This window comes from Polypterus senegalus, chromosome 12 (genome assembly GCF_016835505.1).
Source record: "Polypterus senegalus isolate Bchr_013 chromosome 12, ASM1683550v1, whole genome shotgun sequence".
In the NCBI taxonomy this organism is placed as follows: Eukaryota; Metazoa; Chordata; class Cladistia; order Polypteriformes; family Polypteridae; genus Polypterus; species Polypterus senegalus.
In genome coordinates this window covers 94916252-94942809 of record NC_053165.1, presented here as the reverse complement: position 1 = coordinate 94942809, position 26558 = coordinate 94916252, and the positions used below count along the sequence as shown (strand labels likewise).

Below are 26558 nucleotides of genomic sequence, written 5' to 3'. Positions count from 1 at the left end.
ATGTCCTAGCTTGTGGAAATGTTAACACTGTGAAAGACATCAAGCAATTAATGAAAAAAGACACTGTTAAAGCATCTGCAAATCACTGCAAATTTGTAGGAGTCTTAAAAATAACCATTCTATAAAATATATGAACTTGGTAAAAATATATTTTTGTAGTTAATTGATGGACTATAAAGTAGTGCAAAGGATGTGACCTGAGGTTTTCAGTGTTGATCAAGTCTTGCTTTCTTCTCATTTCTTATTTGTGATGTGTTGGCTAAAATGTATATTCTGGAAAAGTGCCATGGGCAACAACATCTTTGTTAAATGGGCAACATATACATAGCTTGGCAGTGTATATTTGCTTAGCTATATAAGTAAATAAATATAGTTTTATCAACCAAATATTAGCGATTACTTATGTTATATATAACTGTTTTATCAACCCTTCCACTTGAGTTTAAACCAGTTTGTATTTACAAGTGGAGGGGCTATTGTGGCAGCATTAAGAGCAATGTAAGAACCAACAATTGTTGCAGCGCTGGACAGAAATTATCAATATGTCATGAGAATTATTTAAACAGAATCTTATGCAATTCAATTGACGTACAATTATACTGTATTTTAATCATATAATAGTGAACTATCTAAAATACTATTTAATGTAAACATTATGGCAATGCAGTTAGCTCTCTTGTGCCAGCCACTGTTTGTGTGTAATTTTCATATCCTATAGGGGATTTACATTGTGTCAGCTGGTGAATCTAAACTGGCCCCATATGAGTGCCTGTTCCTTTTGATGAGTGGGTGTTTCATAAAGGATTAGTTATTAACTTAAGCATAGACTGGTTCCATTTCCAGTGACTCCATATTGGAAAAAGCAAGTGCAGCAAATTAGGGGATGTCTTAATAGATGCAACACACGATAACTGAAAGACACACCGGGTTTCATTCATGAAAGGTGAGCAGAACAAATTTTTGTGCAAGCTGTTTGTGGAAAGGAATTGATATGCATTTCGGTATCTATCAGCTTTTCAGTAGCTCCGATATGTACATAGCCATGAACACATTAACCTGTCTTTGACCACTTGTGATCTGTGTTTACATTTCAAATGCAGAAAAATATTGTTATTTCTATAAATCACAATTATTGTGCTCTGTTGTATTTACAACACTATGCAGATACTTTTGAAACTTAATAGTAAAACATTTGAAAATATTACAAATATAATACCTTACGTAAAACTTTGGAAATCAGCATGTTTAAGGGTAGTTTAATCAATAAAGAAAAACAGGTCTATACTTTAACTGTTTCCAGGTTTTAATTTCTCCACTGGGATAATGTCTATTAATGAGGTTTCTCCAATAATGGACACAATGTTCTCAATCAGCAGCAGAGATTTCAAGAGAGCATCTGCATCCTCTAGTACATGTGCAGGTTTTTATGGGCATGTTTTTTTTATATTTTCTTTTTATCATCCATTTTCTAACTGAATTGTTGGCTCTGGACTTCTTGAACAATATGTATGATGGATGATCACTGAATGGCTTCTGTTACCTCTTCCCAAACTTTTGATTTAGTTATTCTGCTAATGAGGCTAGAAAATAAATGTTTTAACTTTTTCCACCTCAGCTAAAATAAAGGTTTTCTTTCTTTCTTCCACTAAGACATTTTTTCAGAACTTATATCCATATCAATCACCATCTTCTACATATAGTTATAACTTGGTGCTGATTTATGCTAATTAAAGTATGATGGTGTTTATCCGTGGAAAGGTCTTAGGGTGACCCTATTCTCATTTTCAGTGAATTAAGTCACCAATGTCTAAAATGTATCATTCATCCATCCATTATCCAACCTGCTATATTCTAACTACAGGGTCACAGGGGTCTGCTGGAGCCAATCCCAGCCAACACAGGGGGCAAGGCAGGAAACAAACCCCAGGCAAGGGCGCCAGCCCACCGCAGTAAAATGTATCATTAAATAATAAAATACATTTCTCAAATATTCCTCTTTTGAAATAACTTAATTCCATTTTAGAGTCACAGGGAGCCTTAGTATACCCAAAACTGTTCTTCTTACATTGAAGCTTTAAGAAGCAAACCACAGTCATGCCTGACTGACTACAACCTATGGAATGTTTAGAAAAAGAACTCCTCTGCTCTTTTCATATTAAATTTGTATTTTTGTTATACTCTCCTCACTTTAATTATAATATTTAATGTTCTCTACCAGAAGCTGTATTCATTCTCAGAATAATTATATTTCTACCAGTTTATTACATTTTCCACTTACACTTTATTCCACTTATGGTACTGGACTCCGCTGTATTAAAAAATTGCGGACGACTTCTCAGCATGGTGGTCTAGATATACGTATGCTTTCACAGTAGAGCTGAAAACAGTATACTGTATTTCATATTGATTGACTTTAGTAAGAGATCATCTTTCCATAAGGTCGGGGAAAGTGATTTATTTTCTTCTTTATCATTAGCTGTCAAACAAGTTGGCATGTTTTTCTTACAGACTTCTATGACTTATTACTAAACAAAGCAAATTTTAACTGGGATCCATCTAGTATAAATGAGCTGGCAATTCTTAGCTGTGGGAGGAAGACCAATTATGTAAATCTTGAGAACAAAGCATGCGAGCCCTGGATGGGAAGGCTTTTCACAAATGTTTGCTGCTGCTAAAGTCAAGTAGGCGGCCACATAAACTCTCAGCAACACCCAGAGTAATTCTGCCAACACATATAGTATATGTAATAAAAGTGACATAAAAATACTCAAGATATGATCAAAAGCCAAGGGCTGTTTCACACTGAATACTGGCTCAAACTCCCTGACTTATTTATTATGATAAAACAAACAGTGTGATATTAATTATGTTAAAATCTTAATTGTAGTCTTGAAGTCTGTGCAGCCTTCTACCACAGAGCTATACTGTACAAAATAATACTTGCAATACAGACTCATGCAGTAGGTCGTACCTAACTTTGCAAGGATCCCAGGTCGGCAACCAAATGGAGCAGTGAGGATTGGTGGGGAGGATGCCTTGTAAAGTCTTAATATTTCTTCATGTTTTTCTAAATTTATTTTGATTACTGCTGTTGCATCTCATAGTCCAAGGACAAATTCCCAATTTGTCTATTGTGAGGTCTTGCCCAGAAATTGATTATGATTTTACAAAATGGATACATGAGACTGAGTTTGAATATCCTCAATTTCATGATTATGTATTTTTCATTACTGATGACTTAAGTGGCACCCTTAAATGGCAGCCTTATTTTACAATTTTAATGACTGCAGAGCTGGCCTAATGTGATGTGCCAGCACATATTTAAACATTTTTTTATTCTGTAAGTGAAGTTAGGATGTGGAAGAATATCTTAGTGGCAGGCAGTGGGCACAGCCAATGAAAAGGAGTACAAAAGTACATGAGATTATCCTGTACATACTTCAACTCAACAGATGCATTATTTGCTAGAAATTTTATCAGGAATCTCTTCAGCTTTATAATACAAGAAAGGCAAAGATTTGACTTTTTACATTTTTGTTATACATTGTCATATGATTTCAGCCATTCTATTACCTGCATGCAGTAATATGTACAGCTAAAACTCATTTTTTCATTTTGTGTTAATAATAGCAACACTGTATACCGTCGGTATTTAAATTTCTACAGAAAAACTTCAACTTTCAAATGCCCTACATATTCCAATGTCATTAGAAATAATGAAAAAAATGTAACATTCAGAAAACTAATAGACAACAAACATTTGGCCACTTCAGATCTGCTACGACACAGTTGTTGGTTGTTTTCCCCAGGAGGGCAACATCCTCCCACCTGTTGAAGCGTGTTTTCTTCATGATTAGTTAATAATTGGTTTCTCCAAAGACTGTGTTGTCACACTTAAATCTCATAATTCCCATATTTACTTAAACAATAGTCTTGGTGTCATAGAATTAACTACTTAGAAAATATCACATGGATACTCTTTTCTTGTATTTGTAGTGTCAAAGTGGACATCTGTGTTGCCACTACCAATTGACTTTGTGGATGTATATTTTTGAAATGTACAGTATAATACATATACAACAGTTATTTCAGAGAGATTAAATATTATTGGATTATAAGCTGTTGTAACTGTAAGATCTCCATCTTTTACTGTCCATCCCATTACTGTAACAGGTGAAGCATAGGAGCCACCTCTGGCTTTCACCAATCCAAGTAACTACCATGTACTCTTAACAGATTTTTTAAATATTACAGTTTTAGTGGAAATTTTTATTTGACAATTGACACATAAGAGGTCAGATCCTGACTGTTACTTTAAAAGACAGGCTGCCATCCCTGCCTTTAGTGACGTGTCTTTTCACGTGTGACAACAGCTTTTGTTGTGATGCCTGATGATTGATGACTGTCCCACATGCATACTATGAAGACTGTGAATGAATGTATTGTTATTTTTAACAAATATTTGTCAATTATTTGCAACTCAAGTTGAAGTTTAGTGTTTTTATAAGTCTTTAAGAAGTCGGTTCACTACAGCACTGTAAAGTGTAAAAGTGTAACCACTCCAATTGGCAAAGAAAGTGTATCCAGACATACAGTGCCCTTTGCATACCAGTTGTTTCTGTCAGCACTAGATGTGATGTGTTCTTTTTTTGCTATTGATACTGGATGAATGGTTAGATAGTATCAAACTGAATTCAAGATTAACAACATCCAAGCTTATCCCAGCAGCAGCAGGCAGAGGGCAGGAAAAACACTGAATATGGAAGGTTAATTACAGGTCTCACTCATGCACACTCTGATCCTTCATTGGTGCCATGACTGACTCATTTAGAGTAGTATTAATGACAATGGGGAAGCTCAATCAATAGCTAATACGATGCTATCATTCTTGTTAAATCCTACTTAGCTGTTGTGATTCATAATGGATGGCAAAAGATTAAATACAAAACCAACCTATGAGTTTGGAGTAGCTGTGAAAAGTATATTAACATTACAGATGTATTTAGGCACTGTATAGCATTCATTATTTAGAATGAAAACTAAATTAAATGCTTATGCAATATTCAGTAACTGCAAGGCTTTTACTGAGTTTTATTTTTTAACAAGTTGCTTTACAAGTGTGACAAAAAATCCTTTACGATCAAAATTCTTATGCATAAAGCTTTCTACACTGAATCTAATAGTAACTGATAAGATATAAACGGGACATAAAATTATTATTTCAGAAAATAAATACCAGAACAGCAACAATTTAGAATTATATGACTTACTTGCATTTACAACAGATTATTAACAAGAGAGAATATGTGTACAGATCTGTTCAAATTACTGTATATGCCACACAAACAAGACATGGCCTGCTTTTCAGATAGAATACTTAGAGCTATGGTACTTCCTCCTATCTCCCCAAAAAAGCTGAAAATTACACATGATGATCTTAAAAAGGCAGTATAAAAACTAAGCAACGAGAGAGAAAGAAAAAGAGAATCTGAAGACACAATGGTTTGAATTTAATTACTCTCAGATGTCAAGTAGCCTACATTTCATGATAAATGATGAAGTGCTCCATCTAGTGTTCGAATTCTAGAGGAGGCTATTAAATGTAGCTGTCCATGGTATCTCCTCTAATCGCCAAAACACACACACCTTCCCACCATCGCTCTTCTCAGGCAGACGTCACCAAAAACGGGATGAAAGCAGAATGTGTTGCACACCTGAAATGTCTGCTGATTACTTAGTAAGACAGTTTGGTGGCACACTGTTCATCACTGTTGCTGCTGGACATGGGTTCAATTCTCAACGTGCATACTAAGCTTATTACACATAATATGAATTGAGTTTTTCCTTTTCCTCGAACATATTTGAGATTCATAGGTTCACTTGTCACCTTAAATTGGCTTTATGGTGAATGAATGTGAAAGTGTGCATGAGTGTACCCTGGCATCCTGGCCTGTGTCAGGCTCAGTCTTGCAGGGATAGGTAATTGCTTCTATCAACCTTGCAATGGAAAAAGTGATGAAAAATTGTCAAAAATGTATATCTTGTAAACCTGAGATGATTCAGATTTTATTTTTCCTGTATGTTAACAAAGTGTGATAAAGGACTGGTGATGACATTCTTATCTGCACTAGTCTTAAGATTTACTTCAAAAGAGTTTACAAGAGTACAATTAATATTGTTATCCTAGAGAGTAATATTTAATTTGCTAAAAATAGATGGAATAACAAAACAAAGGTAAAAAACAATATTGTCCATCTGCCCTGTCCCTTGTGGATTGACTTTTTCACTCTGGTATAATAATTTTCATGTATGCTGGTCAGCCAATCATAAAAGTATTTCTCCTCACCTCGAATGAGTAAGCCCTGAATGAAGTTCCCCAAACATCAGGATACATACAATATTCGTAGCACTGGAAAGACACAGCTTAACTAACGACCTAAGCCACTCAGCACAGTCACTTTTCACACTTTTCCCTTCTGGCTAATTATAAAGAGCCATTGGCAGCACTTGCACTGCCACCTGTAGATTCATTGATAGTTTCTACCTATTAGGTTGCTGAACAATTATAAAGCAAATGTTATAACTAATAGATAGTGTGTGTGTGTGTGTGTATTTTAAACAGGGATAGACATGGGTGCAAAATGTTTGGGTACCAACCCAGAAATTCCCTTTTAATTAAATCAAAGACAAAATGATACCACAGGTGACTATTGCTACTATATTACTAGGAGGGGCTACAGTCCAAAAGATGACCTTCATCTATCAGATCCCTGGGGCATGACTTAGTCTGTCTACCAGTGGTGTGGATAGGCGATCTCTTTATGGAGCAGTACTGAGTTGCAGAGGAGAGACCATCAGCACTAGCTCTTGCCACATTACCATTTTTACCTTAGCTCTTAGGGTGTTCCCTCTGGGTGCATGCATGACATATATATGTACACACACATAATTTGCAAAAACATATTGTATATACAGCATATACTGTATAAATGTACATAAAGTATATGTGTTGCATGCTATGTATACTTTATTTATTTGGAATTTTAGTTTATCACCTGTTCTGGGGAAACATGCAAGCAAGAATTTAATTTTCTTATGTACACATGAACATAAATGTAACTTGACTCGACCCAACAAGCCAACCAGTAATGGCCAAGTAACTGAAAATGGAAGGTAAACATTTTGAGACTGTGTGAAGGGTGAACCCAAAGGCATTTAGTACTTTAAAGTCACAGCAAAACTTATGGAAGTACTCATTTGGGGAGATAGTTCAGCAGTGATCCTTGCCAATGAACTTTAAGAATTCCTGAAGTGTAAATCCACTGCCATGGTCGCAGTGTTGAACCAGATGGACATCTCTCACAAGTGGCTAAGCTTACCACCTTTCAGCATTACTCTGAGAGTGGGATTAATTAAAACTTCATTTCTGGACACGTGTTTGCCAACTTTAGGCTCAGGCTCTACCATAATGGCTGATCATGGCAATGACAACATACATTTTAGCTAGTTTTGTATTTGTGAATTTTCAGAACGGTCAATTATGTGGGAATATCTGGTAAGAAACAGTAAAGTGTAAAACAATTATAATGATTCCAAATCTTTAACAGGCTTTTCTGTGCTGTCCTTCTGAAAGGAAAGAATAACAATTCTCCCAATTAATTGGCAAATTTAAGTGTGCACTCTTGTTAGAAACTACTGGTTTTGAATTATTTGAATTAGTGATGACTCAGGGCTCTGGCCGTGGGCTGTAGGAAGATGAAACTGGAACTGTTAATTAGGTAGAGAAGAAAGATTTTTTTTCAGCATCTGCTGTCTGCCTGCTTTTAATGCTGACTAATTAAACCTTGATTTATAATATGTCACTTCAGTTTATTTCAAATTAGAAAGCGCATTTGGACTGTGGTTGAAAAATATTTATTGGTAGTGTTTATTTACTGCAATCAGAGCTTGTATTCATAATATGAATATTTCCCTTTAATGTTAAAAATACTTCTTTTGCCAATTGAATACTATATTTTTTATTAAATTAAATGTACACTGTAATGTATTTCAGACTTAAATAGCCTAGTTAACAGGAAGAACAGTCCCACCTGTAGGACAAATTACATATTACTGCTAATTCTTTTGCAAGAGTAGCAAAGACCCTTTTGCCACTTTCTAGTCATCTTCCTGTGATATGCAGTATCTTGTGAATTAGGCTCCAGTCTGCAACAGGGCACACTCACACACTAGTGACCAGTCTTCCATAGTTTTTAGATGACTGCAGGTTCCTGGAGAGAGTACTAAAATTATGGGTCATGTGACATAAACAGATATCACTAGTGCCAAACAAGAAAGAAAGAAAGAAAGAAATGTGTGGGTTGTTGGTATATCTTATCCAACCTTTGTAAACCTAAAAACTCAACACATTTATCACCCCAGCTAGTTCAACAACCTACTTGCTGCAACACTTTCCCATGTTAATATAATAATGGCAAGAAGGTTGGTAAAAATTGGCATTAACATGAAAGGGGACCACAAGCATGGTTCTATTTGTTTATTTAAAATTAATATTTACCAAACATGTCTTCTCAATGTAATAGTAGAACATTTGTGTTCTGGAAATGTCATTTTAGTAGCAAATGCTGAATGTGTTTGTTTTCTCTAATTTGTGCCATATTGTTTTTAGCATTACAAAGTGCTTCCAGAAACTGAAATGACATAGTGCTAAAAAATATAACACAAAGTCATCCGAAAGACAGTTCAGTTATTCTCTTTTGAAATTGAGTGCATATATAAAAATATACAGTATCTCTTAAGTGTTTTTACATTGGATTTAATATTTGAAATCTCTGAAGAAATGCATTTGTTGGCCTCTGCTTCAGCTTTTTAAAATTTGAAATTTTTTCCCAGGCCTTGCCCAAAACTCAAAACCCATGAAATCCCTGGTCCAAATGAACAAAGTCGGGTTTGTTCAGACAAGACAAGAATTCACAAACTAAACAACAAGAGGATTCAAAATGATCAAAAACAATCAAAATCAAGTTTTTGTTAATTTGAAGAATCAAAAACAAAACTTGCAAGCACATGACAAGAACAACAAAAACAATTGCTAATGACACAGCAATAGTGCTGAGGAATCGCAGGCCTTGTCAAGGCTGAGGCAGTGTTTGGAGGCACCAACCTCTTAGGTTCTACTCACATAGAACAAGGCCAACATAAAATTATACAGTGAACCTAAAAAGTCCCAAGGAAAATTAGAAAATGCCTGAAAAACAAAAAAAATGAAGAATAAATTAATACCAAAAAGAGAAGTTAATGAAAATATTTACATTAACAAATATTTTAAAAGAAATCTCAAAAAACAGCTAAATAAATAAATCGGTAAAGAAAGGACAAGGAGACTAAGGCTAGGGAAAGTCACACATTCTTAAAAATAAACATGCCAAAGTGTTTTTTAGAGCAATGCCATTTTTGGTTTCCAAAAGAACTATCCACATGAAGGTTCCAGGAAGAACCTTTACTTATTCAGATCCAAGGACCCATAAATAACCATGAATAGATGGAAATATATTTGTAAAAACATCAAGGGGTTCCTGATTTTACATGGACTATTGCTGCATACAACTCAGGCTAAGTTCGCGTTTTCTTGATCTGTTGTATCCTGCTGGGTAGTCTACTATCCATTAAAGGTTTCTATTTTGTCCACATATTGGGATCATTTTCAACGTCCAAAGAACCAATGTAATATACAAAGAACCTTCGCCAGAATGAGATGGTTCTGTGTCAAGAAATGGTTCTATAAGAAGCCATCCAACTCAGTAAAGTGCCATTAAGAAACCTTCATTTTTAAAGGCGTACAACAGGAACACCTGCTGTTATTATGTTGCAAGATTTTTTTTTATCTTACTGTTAATTTTGCATTTTTGGGTTTTGGGGGGTTTGGGATTGTACTGAATTCAAAAAACTACTTTTTTATTTGCAGGTTTTGTTTAGAAATATTTACATTTTTAATAGTATATTATCATTGTTTCCACTCCAACATTTACTTTTTCCACAGGTGCTTCTATTTTGAGTCTAGGAGTAATGCCTTGCTGTTAGCAACTGTCCCAATTCCTATGGAGTGACAACTGGAAGTCATCATATCGTGGTGTAAAGGTCAAAGTTGACAACTTCTAAGTTGTCCGAGACCATGGATTAATAATAAAAAAAAATTGTGTGTGCTTTGTATAGTTGTCTTGAAGACTTGAAATTTAGCTACTTTTTTTGATTTTGAATTTGGGCTATATATTGGGTTTTGGTAGTGTTTAGCGCTCTAGATTGAGTAATTTGAATTAGGTGCCAGTTTGTTTGTGTTTATATTTAAAGAATTTCAAGCTGATTTGTGTTTTCTCTTTTTGTATCCATCATGTAGTCGTTTTCATATCATTCTGGTGTCTAGACCGAACACCTACAGTACAAGGCATGCATACACACTTATATTAAAGTTGTGAAATCCAAGTTAATAAACCGCTCTATAAGCAGCTTTATTGATTATTTTGTGAAATAGTCTAGCACATAAAACAGTTGTGTCTCAACAGCTTGTCTGTCTGTGATTTTCTCCTTAAAACCTTTCTCTTACTGGTGGCTTTTGTGGTTGCTTAGAAACTGTCTCATAAATGCTATCCATGTTCAGTTAGGCTTTCTAATTATTTATGATTGTTTATGTGATCAGCATGTTTTCTTTAGAGTTTGATTGTCTTTTTTGTAGACTCAAGTTCAGATGAACCATAACTAAAATAATGTGTTTCTTCCTTGGGTAGTTTTTCACTGGCTCATGTTATCTTCACTGAATAATCTGGTGCACACTTCTAGGTCCTTACTGTCCTACAATACTTGCTTTATCTTTTTTGCTACCAAAACAGCCTATGATAGCCATTAGCAGCTTTGCTGATAAGATATTTCATCTGATCCCAAGTACAAAATCTTTCTGGACAGTGGTATGACTCTGCTGAATTTTTTGACATTGCTGTTAATATTTTTGCATTTAACATTGTGTGTGATCATTTTAATTGAATCCTCCAGCTCAAATAACATTGTGGATCGGTATAATGTGTTAATATTTAGCACCTTGCTAAAACTGCTTGATATTAGTATTTACTGTAGGTAGAAAGTAAGAAAATGTCCATTTTTGTTTGCCATCAAAGAAACACTCAGCCTAGCATTTTCTGCCAATAAAAATAATTTAACGTTCGTAAATGCATTGAAGTTTATGCTCAGTTGGTCATATATTGTTTGTCAACCTTATTTTACTTTTATTGCTTTCAGGCCAGTAGCTGTGCCAGATGTCATTCTCTAATTCTGGCCTCCACTGAGAGCTGTTATTTAGGGTTACAGCGCCATGAAGCAGACAGAATTATAAGTAGATTATTATTAGAAAAAGATTATGAAGACTTTGAGACTAAATGGAATCAAATCACACAGGACAAGCCAAAGGGAACAACAAAAAGAATAAAAGATTATTGGCAGTGTTTATGTGTGGGCTGTAAGATACAAATAAACACAAAAGTGATTGCTAGGAACTGAGGGGGATGGATGTGTGATAACCTGGGGGTAAAAATTAATGAGATGGATAGTTAATGTGTCAGCTGCAGTTTATATTTAAATGGATTTGACTTTTATAAATGTATTCTTCTGTTTTACAGAATATGAGCCTTTGCCAAATTGAACAAATGGTAGTGGAGAAGGAAGCTATCTGAAAATTGAGGATTCTGAAATTAACCAGCCTACTTCGAGAGGCAAATTTATATCCACCAACTTTTCTTAGATATTAACTGACACCCTGGATAAGTGACATTAAATACTATGCTAGTATAGCTGAAGACTCCTTAGGAATATCTTTGACTGCCTTTCTTTTATTGACCACCTGCAAGTAAAAATGGATGATCGCTTTGGAAATAATACAAATTTTTATCAAGGTAGCAACACCTACTCTACATTTGAAGAAGGGGGGGAACAGGATGGATACTATCATGGTGGTGAGTACCCAGCACAGGAAGAAGATGCAGCAAGTGACGCAACAGAAGGGCATGATGAAGATGACGAAATTTATGAAGGTGAATACCAGGGCATTCCCCATCCTGATGACATTCGAACCAGCAAGAAAGCAGCAAGGGCAATGGATTATGCTGACCACAGAGATAGTACAGCTGACAAAATGCAGGATGAAGAACAACTGGCGCACCAGTATGAAGCCATTATTGAAGAGTGCGGACATGGACGATTTCAATGGACTCTCTTCTTTGTGGCAGGCCTAGCCCTGATGGCCGATGGTGTGGAGTGTTTTGTGGTGGCCTTTGCACTTCCCAGTGCAGAAAAGGACATATGTATGAGCAATGCAGACAAGGGTGCCCTTGGTAAGTAGAGTGCAATCAGATCTTCAAATTATAAATAATACAAAATGCTAAACAGTATGGTTCCTTATTAAAAAGGCAGGATTAGAATTGTTCAAAGGAGTAAGGATATAAACCTATACTCTATACTAATTTTAGGGGCTTTGCAGATATTTTCTAATTCTAATCTCCAAAATAATTGTAATCATTTGCAATTCTACACATCATCTTCTTTGCTAAAGGCTACAAGTCAACAACAACTGACCCTGCAGCTGTTTTTACCACTTTTTTTTACCTGTTCCATTTAACCCACTTAGGGCAGAATCACAGGACAGCTGGAGCCAATCCCAGAAATCACTGGGTGCAAAGCAGGAACAACCCCTGTACAAGGGACCAATCCATCACAGGCTGGACACACACATACACACACACACAAAGACAGTTTAGCAATGCCAGTTCACCTAACCTGCATAACTCTGGATGGTGGGAGGAATTGGAACACCTGGAAGAAAACCCATGTAGACATGAGGAGAACATGCAGACTCCACACAGGAAGCACCTGGGACGTGAACCCTGGCAAACCATTGTTTGTTTGTCTTTTGGCAGTAATGGGAAGTCAAACCGACAACCTTCTGGACACCAGCACTGATCCTTAGCCTCAGAGCCAGCACTCCACTGTAGCTCCGTGCTGCCCACCTCCTTTATTTATTACTTTTAACAAATGATTACATAACTTCATCTGCTAGTTACATTCAGATCCCCCAACTCCATTCATTTTTATGTCAATGCTACCAAAACTTCATCTTTTTGTTTTCTTCTAACTCTGATACACAGACATGACTGACCCACCTCTGCTTACATGTGACTATTAATTCTAAGATCTTATTTGTTTATGATATATGCACAGAAGGGCATGACTAAAAAGTCAAATAGTGAAAGTTCATTTAGTTAAAATCACTTTCTGTGGATGTGTTCCAAATCAAAACCTCACTCCTTAACCCCATAGACATGAGCACTTTGGGCAGAGCATACAATTGAGGGAGAAACGGGGTACAGGTGTTATAAAATTGATGGCAATCACTTAGAGGATAGGTCAAGGAAATATTACAGGGTGGTTGGTGCAAAAAGACACATTCCTAAAATAAAAAACATGCAACACAATAGATATATCTATTTATTACAAGTCTTCACATTAAACCACTAATTCTTAAGATCGACCTTTTACGTACTGAAAACATAAGAGAATGCTAGTTAACGCTGTTGTCTCACAGCTCGGGTGATCATAGTGGGATTCCAAGTCCAGACACTGTGTGTGTAGTTTGCACAGTCTCATGTATCAGTGTGTGTTTTCCCCAGGTACTCTGGTTTCATCCCACATCTCATTGTTAGGCTGATCAAGAGCTTCAAATTAGCTCAGTAGGAATGTGTCTGAGTGTGCATGAGTTTGACAGCCATGCTGTCTGGGGCTACTTCAGCATTACTGCAGCCCTGTAGAGGAAAAAGAAGGTTAAAAAAGAAAAATGGAAGAAGATTACTTTTACTGTACTACATATTTCCCAAACCATTTTAGTTGTGCTACATAACCACTAGCCACACAGATGTGCACACCCACTTAAAAACCCTTATTCACTGATTTGACATCATTGACATGTACTTCTCTCCCCAGTTTATGTACACATAAGAATGAGTGACACAGATAAACAGCCCACCCCCACTCCTTTGGTAATCCTTTTAGAAAGCTGAGGTTGTGTCCTTGGTACATGTAGGTCAGATCCTGTGTGTTTCCCTCCAAGCTTCAAATCGCTTTCTTCTCCATTACTGAAAGTACATGATAGCTTCTATGAAAAAAAGAGTGCTAATCCTGGGAATTCATCAGCTTAGGTTGAAAGAGAAATGTAAAGCTGACTGAAAAAACACAAGGTGCTGCAGAAACGCCCATGCTGATCCGAATCTTCAGCTTCATCTCTTTATTCTTGCCACTTTCTGAGTCAAATAGTTTTAAAAGCTCAAAATCACTTAAACAAAAAAAAAAGATAAATATTACACTATGCAAAAGGGCATATAAAACAGAATCTTAAGTTATTTCTACAAGTTATTAGATATTATGAATACAGGGTGTTTTTTTCCTTTAAAAAAAGACAAAATGATCTAAAATAAAACCTGGCTTGCTTTCTGCTATTGTATTATTAATATGACAGTCTAAAACACAGTGTTCTTAGTTTTAAAACTGACAATTTGTTGCACTAATGTAAACACGGCAGAGTTTATTTTAAATGCAAGAATGCACATTTTATAATCTATGACCCTGATGCCTCTTTGGCTTTCATACTATGAGAATGAGGTTTTAAAACTAGTTAGTGTTGTGGCATTGACATTCTAAAATGCTCCCATTCTTCTCTATGGAGTCAGTTTGTTTCACCCCTTTGTCAGCATGTCTGTGTCTTACGGCAAACTGGGACTCTGTTTATACTCTACTACAGGTCATATTTTATTATGGCTGCAGGTCAAAGATAAAAGATATTTTCATTTAAAGCAAAATGAGAGAGTGAAAGAAATAAAATACCCAGAATCTTAACACAAACGCCTCCACCGAGATGAAAACAAAAGGCCTTTCAACTGTATGAAGCTTGTCAAATGGCTGTCTCAGTTTGGCTTTTCTGGGACACCCCTTAATAAATTATAAGTCAGTCATATGCACTATGTATTACTTCTGAAGATTAACATTTACAGTTGCACAGAAAATACAGGCACTCCGCAGGTTATGTACGAGATAGGGACTGTAGGTTTGTTCGTAAATTGAATTTGTATGCAAGTCGGAACAGGTACATTATTTTAATAAATGCAATTTGGAAAGATGTTTGTCTCAACATATTATTTATTTTTACCTTTCTGTGCATGCACAGTAAATACTCAAACATTTTCAAATACAGTACAGCCTTAAACAATGTTGGTAGAACTTGATGGACTTGATGAAGAGGATGGGACTCGTCTCTTAAAGTGGACATCAAGGGAGGTTTGCACGGAGCTTTTCTATTTCTCATCATAAATAGCCTTGTTGCATCTCAGGCCTTCGGTAACTGTTCAGTAAACTTTGGTGAACCTCTCTGTATCAGGATCTTGCTCCTCTAACTTTGCCATTCCTGCTTCGATAAGACAAAATGCATCAACTAACTCTTTTGTAGAAAACATTGTTGGAGTCCCTAGGTCCTGGTTTTCTTCACTGAATGCTATCATCTGCTGTTCTATTGGTTAGTTCTTTACTATGTACATTACAGTACAAGCAGGCTTGCTATTGAGAATGAATGGGGGGCGAGGGGCGGTTCACCACCCGCCCACCACACAGTCACCTCCACTTGCATACAAGTATACTGCCTGCAGTGTCCACCCACCAAGAACAAACAGGGTGCAGCCAAAGGCCGGTAGTGAATCGCCCACCACCACCCCCATTCAATAGGCAGCCACCCGAGGCACACTACAATGCTGCTCCCCACAGCCCCATTCACCCTCAATGGCCTCTGTTCAGCCACAACCGGGTCACCGCTTGCAGCATTAGCAGCCGCCCACCAAGAACGTAATGACATGATATATTTTAAAGGTCTCACATACTATCTTCTTTGCCGTCATTTTTTTTTTTTTTTGCACCTTGTACCATCAGAATGTATGGCGGTGTATTTGAGCCACAGAGAAAAAAAAATAAGGACATAATGAAAATGTCTGTTTTGTGATTATTTATTTATTTATTTTTTTAATTTATTTATTTATTAATTTTATTACAATCAATACATAGCAATCAAGTTTTACAAAAAAAAAAAAAAAGAATTATGCTAAGAACAGATCGATCCCCACCCTTGAGAGAGAGAGCAAGCCAAGCGTGTAAAATTTAAGGCTTTTAAAAATACCTAAATCAACAAATTCTCTGTGCTTTATAAAATCATTTCAAAATATTACTGATTAGATCCTGCCATGTTTTGAAAAAAGTCTGCACAGATCCTCTAACTGAGTATTTGATTTTTCCAATTTTAAATAATATAACACATCAGTTTCCCACTGACTTAAAGAGGAGAGTTTGGGTTCTTCCAGTTTATCAGAATAAGTCTGCGTGCCAACAGTGTAGTGAATGCAATCACAGTTTGTTTGTCTTTCTCCACTTTAAGACCCTCTGGAAGAACCCCAAACACAGCTGTTAATGGGTTAGGAGGGATTGTGAGTCCAAGACTGTCTGAGAGGTAATTAAAAATTTTTGTCCAGAATAATGTTAATTTGGAGCAGGCCCAGAACATGTGACCTAGTGAGGCTGGGGCTTGGTTGCAACGTTCGCAGGTTGGATCATGCCCTGGAAACATTTTGAGAGTTTTAGTCGAGACAGATGTGCTCGATATATAATTTTGAGTTGTATAATTGTATGCTTTGCGCATATGGAGCTTGAGTGAATTCTCTGCATTGCTACTTTCCACTCCTTTTCTGATATATTAATTGAGAGGTCATTTTCCCAGTGTCCTCTTGGATCTTTGAAAGGAAGGGATTGTAAAAGGATTTTATATATTGTAGAGATGGAGTCTAACTCCTTGAAATTGAGCAATAATTTTTCCAGCGTGGATGAGGGTGCAAGATGAGGAAAATCTGGAAGGTTCTGTTTAACAAAGTTCCTGATTTGAAGATAGTGAAAGAAATTTGTAGCTGGAATGTTAAATTTGGAACGTAATTGTTCATAGGATGCAAAGACGTTGTCTATATAAAGGTCTCTAAGCAAGTTAATTCCAAATTTTTCCAGATATTAAAACTGCATATGTTTGTGAGGGTTGAAAGAGGTGGTTCTTTTGCAGGGGTGCCACAGAAAGAAGCTTCTCCGTCTTAAAATGCTTTCTACATTGGTTCCAGATTCTAAGTGAGTGGAGCACAATTGGGTTATTAGTGTATTGCCGATAACGTGTGTTTATTGGAGCACAAAGCAAGGAATACAAAGAAGTACTGCAGGATTTTACTTCTATTGCGGTCCATGCCTGTGTATGTTCTTCTATTTGTGTCCAGGTTCTTATCGACTGTATATTTGCCGCCCAGTAATAAAACTGGAAGTTAGGTAGAGCCATGCCGCCTTCTGCCTTTTGTCTTTGTAGGGTCGCTCTTTTGATGCGTGGATGTTTAGAATTCCAAATAAATGAGGTTATTGTTGAATCTAATTGCTTAAAGAACGATTTATTAATGTATATTGGTATGTTTTGAAATAAAAAGGAGCTTAGGAAGAATATTCATCTTAACAGTGTTAATTCTTCCAGCTAGTGTGAGATGAAGGGTTGACCATCTATGCAAGTCTTGTTTAATTTTTTCCATACAGATGACGAAATTTTGTTGATAAAGAGCTTTATGTTTACTTGTGATGTTTACCCCGAGGTATTTAAACTGTTCTGCAATGATAAAAGGAAGGGTGTCTAATCTAATATTATATGCTTGCGAATTCACGGAAAGAGTACACTTTTATTCAGATTAATTCTGAGACCAGAGAGCTTTTGAAATTCTGTGAGTGCTGCTAAGACTGCAGGCACAGAATTTTCTGGATCCGATATATACAGTACCATGTCATCTGCATATAATGAGATTTTCTGTTCCAGTCCTTCTCTGCTAATCCCCTTTATCTGATCAGTATTTCGACAATGTATTGCCAGTGGTTCAATGGCAATTGCAAACAGCAGTGGTGACAAAGGGCATCCTTGTCTTGTGCCACGTTCTAGTTTAAAGTAGTCTGAGCAAATGTTATTGATGCAAACTGAAGCTTCTGGGTTAGTATACAGTAATTTAATCCATGCACAAATGTTAGGGCCAAACCCAAACTTCTCCAAAATAGTAAAAAGGTATTTCCATTCAATCATGTCGAATGCTTTTCTGCATCCAATGATAATAATATTTCTGGGGTGTTTGATTTAGTTGGTGAGTATATTACATTAAACAGGCGTCGAAGATTTGAAGATAAGTGTCGGCCCCTAATAAATCCAGTTTGGTCTTGTGATATTATTGAGGGGAGCACTTTCTCCATCCTTCTAGCTATGATTTTAGAGAGTATTTTAACGTCGTTATTCAGAAGTGAAATTGGTCTGTATGATGCACATTGTAATAAGTCCTTATTTTGTTTTGGAAAGACAGTGATTAGTGCTTGGCGAAAGGTTTGTGGAAGAGATTGGTTATCTCTGGCTTCTGTAAATGTTGCTAATAGGAGGGAGCTAGCTGAGCGGAGAATTTCTTGTAAAACTCTGCAGGGTAGCCATCAGGGCCTGCTGCTTTTCCACCTTGGAGTGACTTTATAGCATCCAGTAATTCTGATAATGACAGAGGTTTATCGAGCTCCTCCACACTAATAGCGTCAATTTGTGGTATCTGTAATTTATCCAGAAATGCATTAGATTGTATATTGTCTTCTTTAAACTCAGTAGTATATAGGGATTTATAGTAGTCTCTAAAAGTGCACATTATATTTTTGTGTTCGATGATTTTATCTCCATTCGTGTTAGTAATTACCGAGATTGCGTTGCGCACTTCTTGCTTGTGAATTTGTTGCGCTAAAAGCTTATTAGCTTTCTCTCCATGTTCATAATAATGATGTCTGGATTTGTAAATTAGTTGTTCGGTTTCTTTAGTTGTCAAGAGGTTTAATTCTGAATGTAGAGCCTGCCTCCTCTTATGTAGAGTCTCGCTTGGTAGTCTGGCATGTTCTTCATCTATTTTAGTAATTTTGCTTTTTATCTCTGTTTTGTGATTAAAGTGGAAATTTCGGCTTTAAACTCGAAATGTCCACTTTAACCTCGTAGTTTACTTTATCATTAAAGCAGACCGTCGTAAACGTCATCTTAAAACCGACCCAGTTGTTAATTGCGCTTCTGGTTTTTCCCCCTGACCTGACAGCAGCGACAAGCAGCAATAGATCGCCACACAGAACACATTAAATTTATGATATTCCAGCTCTCTGCACATTTAGAATTCTTATATTTATACTTGATAGCATTTTCATGATGAAGTGCATTAAAATATGTATGTTACATTTTCCAGATAAATCATTAACTTTGTTTAAATACTGTGAAAAATACTGTTAATAGTTACACACCTGGGGGTGGCAAGGTGGCAGAGTGATACCGCTGCTGTCTCGCAGGGAGTCACATCTCCTTGTGATCCTTGCCTGGAGTTTGCTTGTTTTCCTGGTGGGTTTCCACAGTGTGCTCAGTTTTCCATCCAAAGACATGAAGGATTGGGGATGTGTTGAAGCTGCAATGACGTTAGTGTATTTGTGTGCTTGTGTTCACCTTCCAATGAGCTGATGCCCTATCCAGGGATTTTGTTTCTGTCTTGCTGCCGATGCTGCTGGAAAGGGCGCATCCCCTAATTTATGGGTGTAATCATTAACCATCCTTTTTCAGAGATATTGTGGCAAGGTGTCCTTGGAATTTTAATGGATTTTTCGGGCACACGCGGTGCCTTACTTTTCAGCTGGCGATCTTGGCGAGGGCTTATTTTTGGGGTAGGGCTTATATTACAAAGCAGCCTGAAAATCATGCTAGGGCTTATTTTTGGAGTAGGTCTTATTTTTTGGGAAACGTGGTAGCTGCGGCCCCGGTGACTATGGACCCTGGGTCAAAACTGCCCCACTCCAGCCACCATTTGCAGTGTCCCCAGGCCAAAGATGACGGAGCAGCAGTTACTGAGGAGTCTGCGTCGCATCCCCCAGACAGATGAAGGAGCAGCTGCGGCCCTGTTCGTAAGTATGAGTTGTTTTTATGTCAGATATCCGTAACTAGGGGACTACCTGTAATGTATATTTTGTGAATGGCCAACTGTTTTCTGCTCAGACAAAACATTTTTAGAGCTTTGACCACAATACCTTCCTGTGCTGGACTTAATGATACGGGACAAGCTCTGGTGGCATGAGGACTGCTGTGTTTGATGATGACTCAAATTCACTCTCTCTCTGTGGTGTACCTGATGGTTTGGTTCTTTTTCTGTTTAAAGCAGTCTATGCAGGTCTCGGCGACCATAAGAAAATCTTCTGGCACAATTATTAAAAAGCAACATGAACAACTTTGCGGCAGCATAGTAACACAGTGGTCAGCACTGCTGCTTTATGGGTTTCTGGTTTGAAATTAAATCCTACACACATGTATGTTTGGAGTTTGAACATTCTTCATCTCTGAGCATTTTCCTCCCACATTACCAAAGATTCAGGTTACATTTAGTGATTCCAAACTGGTCCCTGTGTGGGTGTGTTCATTAGTTGGTACTGTGATGGAGTGGCAGCCCATTCTAGACTGGTTGTTCCATTATGCCCAGCGCTACTGGTACAGGCTGCAACTACTGTGAATTACATGGAGCAGGTTTAAGAATATTTTATGCTATAAATAAACCTCAATAGAAGATTATGTTAAAATAGTGGACATTCTTTACGGGGATGATGAATTATCTCTTATATCATATTCTCAATGGATTTATAAAATGAACACAATAGCAATATGGAACTCAGGAGACTTACTTTTTTAAACACACTGAGCCCACCATTGCTCAATTTTTAATATGTTTCTGGCCATGAGGCATGTCACATATGCCTTGCTTTTTTCACCTTATTGTCACTACAGAAAGAAAAACCAAGTAAAGCTTCTGTGGAAGACCAAATAAATCTGAAGGTCTACAATCAGGACTGTTCAATGTCATGCTAAAAGTTTAACTTTAAACCACAAGGTGCTTGTCCCAGTTCTCGTTTCTGATTCACTGTTGACTTAAGCTGTAAGGGGTCATAAATGTAAAATGAAAACAAAATATATAAGTGACTTGAAATTGTGTTTACTGTAGGAGGGTACTATATAATATACAGTTTGTTTGTGATTCTTTCATGGTTGACAGAGGACCACCAATACCTACTTAAGTATTTCAACAATGTGGGCAGCAGTCTGGAGACTGCAATTAAGATGAAATAGCAGAAGACATCTCACACTTGTCCTCAGCTTTTATGTCATAAAATGTAGGCTTTAGTTGTCACACATTTACCTCAAGGTTAGTCCCTGTATACCCTATTCATATAAAATGAACTGATAGACCAAAAAAGCAAAGTGTTGTACACTTTCAACAAAAGATAACGGGACTGTGCCAGATGCTTTTATTAAAGTAAAGTCAACTGCTGTATATTTACTTTTGTATACACACATACTGTATTTGCTTTAGAAACTGAAAAAAGGTTTATTTAACAGCAAAAAAACCCCCAAAAATACTACAATTATTAATGTCTAAAATGCAAATAGAGTGAAAATTGTAACTGTATTTTAGCAGAAGCCAAAAGCCAAAAATGACATGTAGTCTGACAAGCATGTAGTCTGAAATGAAGCGGGCACATACAAGATTATGCAGCCCTTAAAAGCCTCAAGCACTCCAGCTAACATACAGACACACATTTTAACAGGCCATTATGAGGACATCTAAATCCCACTATTTCAGCAGCACTTAATATAATGGGCCACTTTAATTTGTATCTTAACGGATTAATATGTTTTTACTCCGCTTTACATGTAAGTCTAATAACCACTAATTCTGCCTCTTACAGTCATATAACATGTTTAAATTATTTTAGGGTAAAACTTTTTACTCCTTAAAGAACAAATAAATGAAACTATGGAGATATAAAGCACTTAAACACTGATTGAAAATCCACAGTGATAAATAATGTACACTACCAGCAGACAGCACTATGTTAATAAAAAATTAAGATCATAATATTAACTGTATGGAATGTCTCTGAATTTTCTAGAACCATCTCCTGTGAGGAATCACTGAGGGATATGCTCCTACTCCCTCTGTCTAGCCATTCTTACAGAGACAGGAGAGGTAGTATGATAACACAAATCTCTGTTTCTTTCTTATCAAAGCCACCATGTCTAGAGGCACTAGAGGAAATTTCCATCAGCTAGCATTAAATATGGCTGCTTAGCCTGTGATGTGGCCTCTCTCTTTCAGTTGGTCTGGGCGCACTGTCGGTTACAAGAATAAAGTAAATTTCTCAGATAGATCTCTATAATTTGTTGGTATTTTGAAGGTTAAACTCTTCATGTGAAAAAACAGAGGGACAGTAGTCTCCACCACATTCCTATCACCACTTAGTTGGTCTGTCCAATTCCACAGTACCACAACCAACCAAGAAATATGTCAAAAGTTTTTTACTTGCTCTGTCTAAGAAACCCATCAGTAACTAATGACAAACAGGATGGAAAAATGTTTGATAGCATTTTTTACAGCTAGCTATAAAGAATCTCAAAAGGACTCTGTGACTCATCTGCACATATCCCCCACTTAACTGAGTTGATTTGATTTTGATCTGAAGCAGCACATTCATTGCAAAAAACAAAATAATGATTTTACAGGTTTTCTGCTTCACCCAGTCAAGAGGAACCAGCCAAGGTGGTATGGGCATTTAGGTAGGATGTCCCCTAGGTGCCTTCCTTAAGAGGTGTGCAAGGCAGAGAAAACACCCAGGAGGAACTATACCTCTCAAATGGCCTGGAACGACCTGGCAGTACTCCGGTAGGAGCTGGAACAAAATAATAATGGTACTGCGGACTGGTTTTTCCAGTTCATCTTTAAGCTGAAAATAATTCCAGTTTCTACAGTAAAACTACTACTTGCACCCTTATTAGTCACAGAAGCAGAAATAAGATGGAAATTTGAATTTCATTACTATCTGTTCCTAAATTGAACCAGAATCAAATGTTCACTCTAAATATGATTTGGTTTCCTGAAGCGCAGGTGATGTAGCCTTACAAAGTTAAGGTGTAAATGGCCTAAGATCTTAGCTGTTTTTATAATCATCTGCTATAAAATACCAAAATCAGTAAAGTCTCCAGAAGAAAAAGCAATGTGTGACAATGCTAATCCCTTTCCTTCTGTTAATGGAACAAAATTTGTGGAAAGACAGGGGTCTCAGGATTCAGCTTTTCCCCAGGCCTGCTGCTTAATTTGTCTGCCAGCATTGTTACAGTTTTAAGTGTAGGGTGTGCTCAGTGAGCTCATTGGAAGGCATCGTTCTGTTTGTCAGGCACTTACTCAGCAGATAAAACACTTAATCAATAGCCCCTTGCCTGACCTTGCTGCTTACTGCAGATCCATTTCCATCAATCCCATGGGTATTTCTACAGAAAGACGCTGTACAGTGCAACTTCACTTTATCTTGGAGTTGTCAGTACAAAGATATTCGAATGTATAGAAGACAGAGACACACTGCTGCTCAAGAAGAGACTGGTATATCAGTTGAGATCTCAGTAAATGAATTAAAAAATGTAAAACACAACAGCTCCTAGTAAACAGGTCATTTACTAACAGGGGTATTCAGACTCATACACTAACATTTTATTTTTACAAATCTACTAAATACATATTGTCTTGCCAATGTAAAAGTCACACCAGTCAGACATCTTTATCGACAAACAGGATGAACAGGAGTTCAGTAAAATTAATCATGACTTCTAGTCCTCTGCATCTTTGAAAGTTCCAGTTTTTTTCTTTTTTGTCAAGCCCCCCAACTAAGTCACCATCTGCTGCTTGCTTATTTGTAGTAATCTAAGTTGAGATTTTTAATAAATGTTAGTTTGTGACTGATCAGTATGGCAGAAGACCTAGGTTAGCAGAATGAAATTTGTTGGGGCTAAAAATGTACAACACTAATGATAAATGGAGGATAGAGGATTAACATTGCTGAAAAATTCTCTGCATTCAGAATTCCTCATCGGCTCATTTTGTCAATGTCATGTTACAGCTGCTGGAGTTGACTGCCAGTGTATCTGAAACCAATCATTTGTTTTCACCAAAGGTTCCTCACATGAATCAAAAGTACAAAGTCACAAACGTTTGTCTCATCCATTTCGGGAGATGGACATCTGAGACGGAACTCTTTGCAGCGGTGTTACTATTCCTTTTTTTTTTTTATCATCCCGAGGTATCCTGTATTTACTCCTGAGGAGCCTCAATTACAGTATAAACAAACATATATAAGCATTAGTGCAAGAAAAAGGCTCAGAAAGAAATGGAAAAGACAACTAAAGTTTCATCCAAGCCTAAACAGGCCTCAAGTTCAAGCTCAAGGTATGGCCTGCCAGGGACTGACCTGGAACAGATAGACGAAAGCACAGATCTCCCAGGACCTGACGTTGCCCTATCGTCTCCAGCCGAGACCGAAATTGGGAGCGAATGTGCAAGTGAGTACTTGCCAATTCCAGAAGGTTAATTGAAACTGAAAATGGCATCTGCTGTGATGTCAACTACTCCCCACGAGCCAGCAACACAGGCTCCAACTGGGCTTGCTACTCCACCTGCGTAGCATGGAGAAGACCAAAACGAACTGTACGAGCTGAATGTAATGATCAACGCAATGAACACCGCTCTCTGGGGGGACATAGAGGAGCTAAAGAATAATACAAAGGAGCTAAAGAATAATATAAAGAAGGTTACAAGTGATACAAATGATATAAGGAAAGATATACAGGACGTACACAAGACAAAGAAGAAGCTGCTTCAGGATATTAAAGACCAAAAGAAACACTTAAGTAATTGATTTGAGGCAACCTTTAAAGGTATGCTAGAAAAAATCGAGGAAAAAATACAGGAAAATGTGTCTAAATTTGAGAATAAATTTAGAGTACTTAGTGCTCAGTTTCAAGACATTAAACAAACATTCACAACTCATATTGAAATATCTAAGGAAAAACAAAGGCTTCAAATTCCAAATGCAAAGTGCCTGGAGACAGACTAGCTGCAGTGGAAGATGGATACAGAAGTAATAATATCAGAATCGAATGTCTTCCTGAAAACCGTGAAAGGCCAAACCCAGTGAAATTCTTAGCTGAACTATTCTCTAAAATATTTGGAGAGGACTTTAAATTAGACACTGAAATAGCAGCAGCTCACCGCATATGTGGATCGAATGCCTCAAAACCTAGAAGCCTCATTGTGCGTTTTGACAAATTACAATCTAAATTAAATATAATGCTACTTCTAAGACAGAAACAAGAGGTTATATTTGAAAATAACCACATTCATATTTTCAATAATTTCTCCCCCTCAACAACTGCTAAATGTGCTGCATTTACAGCATTTATAGCATTAAACAGTGCTTATGGAAAGCCGAGATCAGATACAGCCTCTTGTATCCTATTAAATTGAAAGTGCACATTCAACGCAAGTTCTATATTTTTACTTCTCCGGAGGAAGCAGAAAAAGAACGAAGAAAATTGATCCCGACAACAGGCCCTGATGGCTACCCTAACAAATTTTATAGAAAATTTTCAAATAAATTAGCTCCACTTTTATAAGCAACATTTATAGAAGCTAGAGACAATAAAATATAACCTCATACTTTTCTCCAAGCATTAATCACCATCTTTCCTAAAAAAAAATAAGGACTTATTACATTGTGCATAATATAGACCAATCTCACTTCTGAATAATGATGTTAAGATACTCTCCAAAGTTATAACTAGAAGGATTGAGAAAGTGCTTCCTTCGATAATATGACAAGACCAAACTGGATTTATTAAAGGCAGACATTTGGCTTTCAATCTTTGATGCCTGTTTAATGTAACATATTCACCTACAAAGTCTAACACCCTGGAGATATTATTATCACCTGATGCTGAAAAAGCATTTGATATGTTTGAATGGGTCTACCTTTTCATTACATTGGAGAAATGTGGTTTGGTTCAAACATATGAGCATGGATAAAACTACTGTATACCAGTTCAGAAGCTTCAGTTTATATTAACAACATTATTTCAGATTACTTCAAACTAAAACGTGGTACTAGACAAGGATGCCCCCTGTCACCACTGCTATTTGCAATCACCATTGAGCCACTGGCAGTTCACTTTGAAATGCTTATGAGATAAAAAGGATTATCAGAAAAGCACTTGAACACAAAATATTACTATATGCAGATGATATGGTACTGTATATATTAGATCCACAAAATACTAAAATACTATGACTGCAGTCCTAACAGACCTAGAATTTCAAAAGGTATCTGGACTCAAAATTAATTTGAATAAAAGTGTGCTCTTTCCAGTGACCTCTCTAGCACACAATATTAGATTGGACAGCTTCCCTTTTATCATCGCAGATCAGTTTACATACCTAGGGGTAAACATCACAAGTAAACATAAAGCTCTTTATCAACAATGTTTTGCTGTCTTCGTGAAAAAA

The 26558-nt window shown here is 36.8% G+C and overlaps 1 protein-coding gene across 4 annotated transcripts in view; it reads left to right on the top strand.

The window, feature by feature from the left end:
• LOC120541393 (synaptic vesicle glycoprotein 2B-like) overlaps positions 1–26558 on the top strand; it is a 240682-nt gene that overhangs the window by 154700 nt on the left and 59424 nt on the right. For all 4 annotated transcript variants that reach the window (XM_039772971.1, XM_039772973.1, XM_039772970.1 and 1 more), the window contains exon 2: positions 11664–12374. In XM_039772971.1, the coding sequence (XP_039628905.1) occupies positions 11897–12374 (478 nt within the window). In that variant the 5' untranslated portion in view covers positions 11664–11896. The remainder of the gene's footprint in view (positions 1–11663; positions 12375–26558) is intronic.